At 36.4% G+C, this 12,274-nt stretch overlaps 1 protein-coding gene across 1 annotated transcript; it reads right to left on the reverse strand.

The window, feature by feature from the left end:
• Positions 1–107: 107 nt before the first annotated feature.
• On the reverse strand, positions 108–10,795 carry LOC113065139 (calpain-2 catalytic subunit-like). The gene is made up of 21 exons (XM_026236349.1): positions 10,434–10,795; positions 9,761–9,830; positions 8,243–8,361; positions 6,819–6,952; positions 4,736–4,904; positions 4,509–4,592; positions 4,338–4,423; positions 4,061–4,129; positions 3,787–3,947; positions 2,806–2,975; positions 2,684–2,695; positions 2,371–2,582; positions 2,230–2,266; positions 1,542–1,607; positions 1,403–1,460; positions 1,259–1,323; positions 1,063–1,131; positions 893–971; positions 685–801; positions 497–555; positions 108–419 (listed from the first exon to the last, which is right to left on the reverse strand). The coding sequence occupies exons 1-21, from the start codon at positions 10,668–10,670 to the stop codon at positions 396–398; spliced, it is 2,097 nt and encodes a 698-aa protein (XP_026092134.1). The 5' UTR covers positions 10,671–10,795; the 3' UTR covers positions 108–395.
• Positions 10,796–12,274: the final 1,479 nt, after the last annotated feature.

The raw sequence follows: 12,274 nt of genomic DNA on the forward strand, positions 1-12,274 counted from the left end.
GAATGATTGACAGCTCAGGGGTCAAATGAACAGCCTCTCCCAGAGCCTTAAAGGGACCGGAAATGCCGTTTTTCCTAAATCCAGTCATGTGCAAAAATACAAGTCGGTACAGTTTCAAAAGTGTTTAATAATGTCCTTTAGATAGAAAACATAATAGTGCACACACACACGTTTTTATTACACAGTGGTTAAGATTCTCCTCGTTGAAGGATGCTTGCATTTTTAAACGAAAAAGGTGTGGCAATGTCAAACTTTATAAAATCATGCAACACTTTAGAAGTAAGACAGATCCAAAGTGCAATAGACAATTTATAAAATAAAAGTAAATACTTATTTCAGAAAAACTGACACATGTAATCATAATAATTCACTCTTGACTGCAGTGGTCTGGTCATCTAAATCATAGCGAAGTTCAGCCACTAAAAAGACAAAAAGAAAAGTGTTTTAATACGTACTTATACATTTTTTTTTATTATTATCCTATAGCATGACATACCTGCTGAAAGTCCAGCTCAATGAAGCCACTTTGGTGGGGATCCAGCTTTTTAAATACCCCTGAAAAGGAGAGGTACATTCACTAATAATGCTCCAGAGCTACAGTGGTGCTGACAAAAACATTTCCTATGATGATTTTAGGACCAAATTAGCCAAAATATTTAATAACCAAACACCCAAAGGACTTACGGAACATCATCTCCAGACGCATGAGACAGGCCACATAGTTATCAAAGTCAAGAGTCATGTCTGTCTCGGCATAACGTGCAACCAGCAGCTGAAATATAGTGTTATTAAGAGTGAAACCTAGAAGAAGAAAGAGAACAAAAAAAGTTAATATTAAAATATGCCGCCAAAATGATTTCTGTTTGTTGATGTGTGAGTATCTGAGACTCACCGGCTTCTTTCAGCGCCATGCGCATTTCTGGAGTGCTTATGGTTCCCGAATTATCAATGTCATTCTTCTTGTAAATTCCCTGGGGTTATTATAAAATGGAGCAACATGTCATGACATTTAGAAATCATTTTAAATGGATAATTGTGTTCTCTTGCGGGTGGATCTCTTACAAGGTATCGCTGAATTTTCTTCCACAGAGTGGCGAACTCTCCCAAACCCAGTTTTCCATTCCCACTGTCCTGAGATACAGTTAAGGGAAATTTACAATTCAAAAACACACCAAATTCTTGTAATTCCCGGCTCAACCACATACATCACATTAACACAAACAACAAAACACGAGCAGTTTAGCAACTTTGAGGATACATCCATGAGGTTCACCATGATACGACACGTATCCAAACTGAAGCCGTCGGTCTTTATGTCAGTTCCTACAAAAGAACACATCAAGCAGTTCCTCAGACTCCTCCTTAGATCTCAAGCGGAAATTAAGGACGCAAGAGTACTTACGTTTTGCGATGATTTTGTTTAAGATAGTTGAGAGCTCTGAGGCTGAGATTTCCATGTCCTTTAGAGAGAAGTATGCATCAGTTGCTCTGCTTTTCAAAAAATAAGAGTGCTTACTGCATAACAAGTCATCTCTACTTACAGCTCCAGCAAGTTTTACAAACATGCTTCTGAATCCAGAATCAACTTCACTGTCTGAGACAACCTCCTAAAACAAGAGGAAGTACATGTTCAAGAAGACCTTTTAGCAATATGTTGACTACCACCAAAAATATGATTATTATTATTATATTTATTATTTATGTATTATTATTAGTAGTAGTCGTTGTTATTATATTTGTTCTTAATATTATTATTAAATAAGAAATAAATATTATTTTTTATTTAATGTATTATTTATGAATTTTGTAACAATGAAAAATATTATTGACAGTCGGTAGCTATGTTTTCATACATTTATGCAAATTTGAAGACATTGTATCCTGGATGAAAACACCAAATTGCGATAAAAAAGTAACATTTTCATAAAATATGTATGCATTAACTGAGGTCAATCATTTTTATATGCGATCATTTTTATATATCACATTTTTATAAATCATTTTTATATATAATTTAAGATATGCGCATAAACTGTGGAAATGTGTGGAAATGCATTCATTATATAAATGTCTCGATGCAAAACAAAGAAGTCAAGTGTCTTTGCCTCAACAGATCACGTGATCGGATAAGTGTTTTATTCGCAAATCTGATAATTTTTTTTTTTTGTGTGATATTCCAATTTTCGGCTGTTGACTTTTAAGAGCTTTGCGATCTTAAGAGTTGCTTACATCAGGTAGTACAGCATCCACAGGGTCATCACACGGTCTAGGAGTAAACATAAGATTATCCAATCAAATTCATAACCAAGTATTCAAAATAAAAGCATATACAGTCATACTGGAATATAGTACATAGGTGAGATACGTTACAGTGTTTCGGTCTGTTTTTCGGAAAAGACGCGCAGACAAAAGTCTCCATCCTTGTTGGCTTCGAAGGTGGATGGCACGACGAGGTACTCTCCTGGCGGCAGCTTGAAGCGCGTGCAGACCTCCCTCAGGTTAATGAAAGTCTCAGAGCGAGCTTTTTGTGCGTGCGTCAGGAAGAAGTTCTTATCGAGGTGCACGTCGCGCTGACCGTGAAACTGATAGAGACAATGGCCAATCGGTGAGCCAGAAATGCTTCGATTAATGGTATGACTGGTCAAAAGAAATGCCACGCCCCTCTTTATAGTTAAACTCTTACCTGCGAAGGTAACTGTTGAAACAAACAAAAAGAAAATGTTGATTTGATGTTATATATGTGTAATCTAGGAGGTGTACTGAAGTATTTATGTTCATTTCCTCTCCATTTGTGTCTCCACCCACCTCGTAAATAGCAAAGCCGATAGTATGCATGTCCTCTCCCGCTTTCCTCAGACGGCGTCGGTTCTTCTGGATCAGTCCCACCACGAAACTGCAGCCCACCTCATTATCACCTGGATCGTCGTCTTCTTCGTTCAGCTTAATCACATACTGAGGATTCATCCAGAATGTGTCTGAGGAGCAATGAATGGATGCCGTCAGCAATATCATTAAACAAACCAAACCAACTGAATTTCGTAATGCATAGATGCAAATACAATTTTTGAAATGCAAATAAAAACATATGCACTTAGTTGAGCCAAATTCTTTTCCTTCCAAACAAAAAGATACTGAATGCGCATAAACTATAATCTAAACATTTTTACCAAACAAAATCTTTAATGCACAACAAAAAACCTTAATGAATGGATGCAGCCATCGCGAATATTACTAAACAAACCAAACCATTATGCTGATTATCATGATTAATTGTTTGTTTTTTTATGGCTTTCATTATATAATTGTGATTAATTTAAGGGTTCAGTAAATAATTCTGATGTTATCTTTTAATATTTTTTGAGTTATAATTTTGTTACTCTTATTACATAGAGTATTCCATAATCTAAGAATCGATTCAACACCAGCGCTATTTTTTTTTTTACACCACAACAGTATATAGATACTTTGTTTGTGGAAGTAATAGTCCCTCTGTTTTAAACAATTTGTTAAACATAATCCACTAAATTACTCACTTCCTCATTGCAGAGAAAAACTACATTTGAATAAAACATTTATGAGCTATGGAATTAAACTAGCTGACTGTATAATTTAGCATCAAAACAATATCTTGAAAAAAAATCTTTGGTGCACATTAGGCCTATACAATTTGTATAAGTCACAGCGCGCTACACTCCACCGAAGTTTATTTCTACTGAAATAAAGTGATTCAAAAACATGAATCTAATACCCAATGTTTGATGTGTGTTTGCGTTTTTGTGTGCTCACAAGGGTTGTTTCTGCAGCCCCCGGCGGTGGAGCCTTTCCTCCATGCGCCGTCGTGGTTGGACACAGACCAGTATTTAATCGAATCGCTGGTGATGGCGTCCGGGGTCAGAGTGCAGATCTCTATACGGGAGTAATGGCTAAGAAACTCTGAGAATGACATCCTGAATGGAGAGAGAAAACACTGAATTTAAAACATACAGAATTTAAAATCCAAGTGTCTAGATTACAGTTGCGCTAAATCTCGATCCGTCGATAATCAAGTTTGTAACTGCACCAGAATTCTCCGTCCTCAGCGCTGGCGTTCGGCCGCTCTGAAGCAGGAATACTGTTCCATTCAGATGAACTAAAGCAAAGGAAAAAAGATAACCATCAGCTGTGAATTATTGTCATGATGCATTTTTTATTATGTTATATTTGTTATTAACAAAATTCAACTTCATCACAAGGCCTATATTGCATGGTTGATACCTTATACTTTCTGAATTGCGATTTGTAGTTACATTTAGCTAATTGTATAAACTTATATATAACTGGTGGTAATGAAACCATACCTATCACTCCAGGCTCCAGTCCACTCCACCTGTCCCCAAGGGTTACGCATACGAACCAGCTTCTCCTTGCGGCCACGATAATTCACCTGAGACAAAGCACAATGTACTCCAATGATAAAATGTATTATAGTATTATTGAAAAGAGAGGCTTGCCAATAACTCTATTCATACCTCGGTCGCCCCCGTGAGAGAGTAAGCATGTCCTTTCACCAGCTTCTGGCGGGTGACGGCTTCTGAATCGGCAGCACTAGTGATCTAAATCACAGAATTAGAAAATAAAACAAGGCTATCTGAAAATGGGCGGGGCTTGTGGCCCGAAAGGGATTGCTGATTGGTCAATAATAATAATTATATATGCTATTCCAACTTCAGTTCAAATATAGGCAGAGGAATCTCACGTCGATGGAGCAGCCCAGCAAAGCTCCAGCCTCCAAGGCTTTCTGGATGATCTGAAACATGTTGGACGGCGCTTTACTCAGCTCGTAGCTCTCAGCGATGCCTCCAGTGAAATCTTCAAAGCCCTCACTGGTGGAGCCTCCTGACAGAGCTTCATAACAGCCGTTTACCCTGCCACAGATCATAAAACACACTGTTAGAGTTAAGAAATGACATGTACGCAAAATCGCACATGTATTTGAGCTCAATTTGAGAAACTATATAAGAACTATTGTAAAACTGTCTCATTTAAATAAACTACCATAAAAATACATTTTTGATACCAAACAAAGATTAAAATAGACTTAATTGTTGTTTCAAAAACCTGAATATCTAAGAAATTATTTTAGGACACATTTAGGAATCATGGAATCACTTACTTCTCTTTAATGTGATGGTCAAATACTTACAGAGTGGTTAAAATGTATATCTCTATTTTAATACCACTAGCTTTAAATATTGATATATTTATAGACCAAAACCCAGAATAAAGATAGCATTTTTGCACTTCTCGTTCCATCATCTCATAGTCTGTGGTGAACACAAGTTCAAGATATGTTCCTGTTATATTTTACAACATAAAAAACACCAGTTTTACTCACTTGTGATTTATTTAAAACTTTTACTTTTAGTGATGGTGATGGTAATGTTAAAGCGTCAAAAAAAAGTGTCTCACACGGCTATGGGGGGTGAACAAAGGCCTTCGGTAGTGAATCAATGTTTTTTTTTGTAAGAAAAATATCCATATTCAAAACTTAATAATCACTTTAATGTAGCTTGCGCTAATAGTTGTGCACAGAAGCAGTTCCGAGGGAATGATGTTTGAGGTCAGGGCTGAACATGCGAACATGCAAATTATGTTTTTAATATGGATATTTTTCTTACAAAAACGCATCGATTCGTTACAGAAGGCCTTTGTTCACCCCCCATAGCCGTGTGAGACACTTTTTTTTTAATGGATGTGCTTTTTAATAAACTTCTTTTGGACTGATGCACCCATGAGTGGCATCAAACAGCCTGAAAGATCAAAGACAACTTTTAAAAATAACTCTGAAAGAATATACACCTAGGATGACTTCAGGGTGAGTAATTTATTGGCTAATTTTCATTTTTGGGTGAAGAAGTCCTTTAAAGTCATGAAATCGGGGGGGTGTAGTCCATATATAGCCTACATTTAGCATTTTACTTCTGCCGACTGTATTTAGGCTTCAAAAGTCATTAAAACTGTGCCTATTTTTGGAGATTACCATGATAAACAAAATGTGTAAGAATCATAAACTTTTGTTGGTCACAGAGCATATTTTTGGCAATAAAAATCCAATGGAGAAATCAGATTGGGTTTTAGTCAAAGGAACCAAGTTGATGCTTGCGTACAGTTTGGCCAATAAAAACACATCATCACTACATCACTATTATTAATGCTCATGCATGACATCACCATTCTCTTAGTTCACACGAGGGTTCCAGAATTAGAAGGCCATTGGCTGTGAACCCACTTTAACACAGAAAAAATGCAACAAACAACAGATGGATGACATTATGTGTTCAGTTGACGATGATTAACGTGAAAGAATGAGAGTAAAAGAGAGAAATGCCACTGGCAAGACCATGAGCGCTAAGTTAAAAGCATACTACACAAAATGACACACCCTTTTTTCTGGAAAACACCTGCTGTGGGTAAACCCTGTTGTGGTTGTATGCAAAGCTCACTAACAACAAGATCAAGACCGAATGTGTGTGCTTTTTTTTTTTTGCACTAGTCTTTTAATTTACATAGAATTGTCCAATCGCCAAATATATGAATATATTAAATTACAATTAATTAAAAAGGTTTAAAAATTATACAAATTGAGAATTACATTCAAACACTGAAAAGATGATTGTGGGTAATAATTCAAATACTTCTAAGGACAAAAATGTCCTTCGAAAGTAAGTTCCACGAATAAGCTGAATATCCGGTTGAAGCAGTTCCAACAAAGTCGAAAAATTTACTTTCTAAGAACTTACTTTCTAACAACAACAAAAAACAAAAACAAGAACACTAACTTAGCATAGGCCTTCTCCAGCAGGGCGCTCCAGAACTCGTTTCCCTCGGCGGAGTGAACAAAAACTAGCTCGCCATCTTTCACCGGCAGCCGGTCATCAATGACAACATCCACCCACTCGCCAAACTGCCAGAACTAAAGGACGGAGGTAAAGTGTACAGACTCAGGTTATCTATTCAGTCTCAAAAAAGTGTGTCAAACTGCAAAAGACACCCATATATAAAATTAAAACATTATAGAGTCGAACTCTGCATTAACATCAGGAAGCAAAACAAACCAAAAAGTACTTTTTGGACACCTATACTATTCCACCTACACTTTTTGACATGATCTATGTACTCTGACGTTTTTTAGACATTTAGTATGTTAATAACTATGTTTTTTTCTGTTTTTTGTTCATGTACTAGGGTATTACCATACACACTACCATTCAAAATTTGTAATGTTTTTGAAAGAAATAGCTTTTGCTCACCAGTTCTGCATTTATTTGAGCAAAAATACAGTAAAACAGTAATATTGTGAATTTTATTTACAATTTAAAGTAACTGTTTTAAAGTAAATACATAATGTGTCTTAATATATAATTCTCTGATGCAAAGCTGAATTTTCAGCATCATTACTCTCTTCTCACATTCTTTAGTGTCACATGATCCTTCAGAAATCAGTCTAATATGCTGATTTGTTGCTCAGGAAACATTTCTTACTAATACCAATGTTGAAAGCAGTTGAGCATCTTCATATTTTTTAGAAACATGATACTTTTTTCAGGATTATTTGCTGAATAGAAAATCTTTTCTAACATTATAAGTATCTTTAATGTCACTTTTGATCGATTTAAACTTTGATGAATAAAAGCTTGACATTGAGTAATAATTTATTTCTTACTGACTCTTTTACTGAACTTTTGAATGATAATATAGGTACGGTAATACCATGTTTTTGGTTGTGTACTACAGTCCTACTATATTTTTCTAAGGTACTGTATTACTACCGTGATTGTTTTTTGTTTTTATTGGACATGAACTATGTATTTTCATGATTTTTTGAACCTACACTATGGTTTTACAATTATTTTTATTTATGAAAATGCACTTTAGTATTACCATGTTTATCTTGTCATGGCAGTACCATGTTTTCTGGACATTTACTACCATGTATCACAAAAGTATTCTTTAAAATAGCTTGGAGTAGGATGTAAACATAATTTTACATGGTTTGTACTCAAATTATTACCTTCAATGTACCATGGTACCACCACAGTATTTTTGAGAAGTGTCATATATTTTTCAAATATTATTCATATAATCATAAAAGCACTGAGCAACAAACCACTGCACAAAAACAATGTCCATGTTGGTCATTAGCATGCTTACTCTATAATGCAAAGTTTTACACATTTACTGTAACAGTGTAACTTGCAGACACCTGGAAATGGAAGATTCCGGCATAATTGTCACCAAAACCCTGTCCAGCGGGCACCACTCGCGCCAGAACTTCCTCGTTCAGGGTCAGAGAGGCGATGGCCGCTAACAGCCAGCAGTCACCTGGGAGACAACGAGACAGGAAGTAAGATTGGGACTGTGTTTACCACCGCTCTGTGGTCTGTAGCTGAAACAGCCACATACAGCACTGTATTCAGTAAATCTTCAATAGATATGGAAATTCAATGACATATACTTGCATTTCGATTGCAAAATCTAACTTTGACAGCCGTTTTATAAGGTTTGACATTTCAACCTACAGACAAAAAAGAACTGGCACACATTTTAGGAGAAGCAAATGCATGCCACTGTGGTTTTTGTCTCACGCCAAGTGGTTAGCTGCAAATCTAAAACACCAGCCGTGTGTAGGAAATGCAGTCAAGACACAACAGGCTGCTTTTCCTGCAGTCTGCCACATGTATTTCATTAAGTGTGCGTGCATGTTTCTAATACAGGAGAAATACAGCCAAGGTCTTCACTCTTTAACTGCAGCCTTTAATAACTAAAGCGGCTGTGTGCAAAAACCCTCTGGCTGGTTTCTGGGTTTGGATGATTTGGATTATGTGTTTGGCTCAGCCGTTCAGTAAACGGTAAAGGCAGCAGAAAGTGAGATTTTTTAGCATATTGTACTATTTAAAAAAGTGAGAAAGAGCTAAATGGGAGCCTCGAGTGTTGTTCATATACTATTACAGTATTAATGAGCATTAGGTTAAAAACATGACCCACCCTTATTTGAGGAGTTACATTGTGTGTGTGTTTGCCTCTTCACAATGAACTTAACCGATTGCTAAAGCTGCGTAGAATTAATAACGTGCTTCGCCAGAGTATAATGTGCATTATGCAATCACATTTGTTTAGCAAGTAGTGAGTAATGTAACATGTAAATTAACACCATTAGTTATGCATCCAAGAAACAAATGTGAATCCAGTTTTACTCCCTTTTTCAGTCAGTTCACACCAAAACTTGTACATTCAGGTGTGAATCCACATATGCCACTTTAAACGCCCATTTAGTTACAACCTATTTGTTGTTGCTCACAAATCATATTGGAGGCTTAAATACAGGTTAAGATCCCAAAACAGCACGGCTAAAACAAACATGTTTTTTTAAGATAATCAAGGACAGCGTCCCGGTCAGATGATGGTGCAAATGTTTACATTTCATCCAAAGCAATGATGTAAATAATTAGTTACCTTTTTATAAGGAATCATGCAACGAAGCACATTTATGTTTACTTCACAGAAAATTTTTTCACAGTGTGCTAGTAAAAGCTAATTTTCTGGCTGAGGCAGTGCTGACACAGTATTGACAAACAGGTATCGTGTGTTTAAAGAGTTAAGAAGAGGAGAGCGGGAAGAGATCAGTGATTCAGTGTGTGAAATAAACAAGTTCATCAGTTTTAGTCAAGTCAGGGGGATTAACAAAGATCCTCAATATTTCTGAATGTTTTGAATCTTTTACCCAGCGCTCCTTGACAGATGTCTGTCCGTGTGGCTCCACCGACGATGAATTGGGGTTTTGAGCACAGCTCCTGCAAGAGAGACCAACAACACCCTATTTGAAATGCAGAATCAAACTAATAATGTAATCAGACACAAAACACCGAGATTACATTCATATGTGGGTCCATATACCGAGATAATCCTAAAATATATTTACTTATTAAAATGACAGCTGTTAATCTGACCGCCTGGTGAAAGATAGTGGACTGTCTATGAGAAATACTGTCAAACAAGTTAGATGAGGAAACACTTTAGTACGTTGCTTTATTGTAAGACCGCGCGAGCTGAACGCTATATAAGTCTTGCCTCCAGAACTTTTTTTCTTCATTTTTATTTATTTATTTGGTTTTACTACGTAAAACGCAACGCTTATGACGCGACCCTAAAAAAAGCAAAGACGCAAGAGCTGAGACGTCAGTTTGACGCATGTGTAGCCATAAAGAAGCAATTAAAATTGCAAACAGAAGGCAAGAACGCGACTTGCGCAAAGAAAGATGAACAAAACATTATTGTACATAAAGAAATAGATTTTAACGATCCAGCATAAACGCAACATACAAATATAAAGTGCACGATTTCCCGTTTAATTAATGAAGCCCTTAATATTAAAGCGTATGATAGTGAAACAGTACCCCAGGTCGTTTCCATACTATTCCTCTGGTTTTGTGCGAGCTGGGCCCGAGTTCTTTAAAGCCCAGGGATTCGGGTGCGGCTGGGAAATTCGGGTCTGAGAACAGAGTCCCTCTGCTGAGACACTGGCTCCTGAGCGCCTCAAAGTCCTGGTTGAGGTATTTGGTGGCGTTGGCGTTAGTTCCGAACCCTGCAGCCTGCGCTCTCTTCTTGGCCAGGGTAAAGGCGACTCCCGACATTTTCCACTTTTGAAGAGACCAGGGGGGGAAAAAAAATCTGAGAAATGTAAAAATGTCTTGGTCCTTCAACTTAGTTTTCTGTGACTCTCCGCCCCAAACTTTCCAGGCGTGGTCAGGCTGTCATGAGCGCGTTACTGCGCGTTTTTACGCACACAGTGAAGAACAGGAAGAGCTGCGTTAACATACCACATCTGACTGATCACGAGTTATTTATGCTGCATTTAGTGTTATAGGCCTACAACAAAATAAATATGAACAGCTGTCTGTGTTTTAAAGTTGTTTAGGCTATTGTTTACGGTTTTATCACAATGATTACATTGGCAAAGAAGTGGAGAAACAGTGATGCTAATTCATCTGTAAATTAATAATTAATTTTGGAGCGTAAATAAACAACTTTTATCCACAGAACTTACATTCGTCCAGAAATGTTCGATATTATGTCATTTTCTTCCTAATGCTCCACAAGAGCGCCATCTGCTGGATTACATTTCTAAACGCCCAATTTCCACAATCTTTTGAAGATATCGCTGAGCATTTATTTTACCATAGTAAAATTAAAATTCTGTCTTAAGTAAACTTTTCATCTCAGTTTTTATTATTAAGTTAAATTGAGACAAATCTGCTATTATTTTAATCTTCAATCTATTATGTATCAGTTCAGATCGTTTTTTCATGCTTTGATAACTAGCAGAAGACACTTCCATTTTTTGAGGATAAATAAAGAATAAAACAAATGAGAACAATAGAAGCCGTCAGAGGCCCGTTTCACAAAGGAAGTTAAGTGAAAACTCTATGAACCTAACCTGGTCAGAAGCAGGTTTTCTTCGATAAACCCAGAGTTTCTTTCGGTCTCCTCCCCCTTTTTAAACACTTCATTAATGCACACTGGAAAAATGCTCTTCTTATTAAGTGTTTTTTGTTTTCTTTTTTTTTCCCCAAGTACAAAATATATATATAAAAAAAATAAAGATTGCATTTCTATATAAGATGATATAATTATATTAATGCAAATGGAAAACAAGATTCTGAGTCTCTATAACTAAGTGCAAATCTACTGTAGCTCTGCCCTCTATCGACACATAAGGTTAAATATGACACATGTGAATAACGGCTTCAGTGGTGTAGGCTGTAATGTTTTGGGCACGGGAAACTAGCTTGTAACATGATTGATTGGGTTAGAGTCCGCCTTTTGCAGAGCTCGTTCTTCTCTCTTTTCCCATGTCACATTAAAATTTATTTTCAATAAAAATGAACAAAATATTGTAAGGGTGGAAGTTAAGTGCCTAACGAGATTTGAATAGTGATACAACTATTTATAATTGTTATAAATATAATCATTTACAATATGTTATTATAGCTTCCTGTTAATGTATAACAGTCCTGAGGTGCGAATGTATCTGCCAGTATGAAGTATAACTAGCATCTAATTATTATTTACACTTAGTCTGTTGCACAGAACTGCTACTTTTACATGGTAAATAGAATATATCACGATTTTCACTGTAATTTTTTTTTTTTTTTTTCTGTAAATAGCATCTAGAGCTACTTGCACTAAGCCTACTGTAAATACTATCTATCGCTTAGAAAGTATGTTAATTCCACTT

The sequence above is a fragment of the Carassius auratus genome, chromosome 47 (assembly GCF_003368295.1).
Source record: "Carassius auratus strain Wakin chromosome 47, ASM336829v1, whole genome shotgun sequence".
NCBI classification, from domain to species: Eukaryota; Metazoa; Chordata; class Actinopteri; order Cypriniformes; family Cyprinidae; genus Carassius; species Carassius auratus.

Coding starts and splice junctions, on each gene's coding strand:
- LOC113065139 (XM_026236349.1), bottom strand. CDS start 10,670: ATGTCGGGAGTCGCCTTTACCCTGGCCAAGAAGAGAGCGCAGGCTGCA. Junction 2,976..3,786: donor GGGCTGCAGAAACAACCCTT/GTGAGCACACAA, acceptor ATTGCTCCTCAG/ACACATTCTGGATGAATCCT. Junction 1,461..1,541: donor TTGTAAAACTTGCTGGAGCT/GTAAGTAGAGAT, acceptor TTCTCTCTAAAG/GACATGGAAATCTCAGCCTC.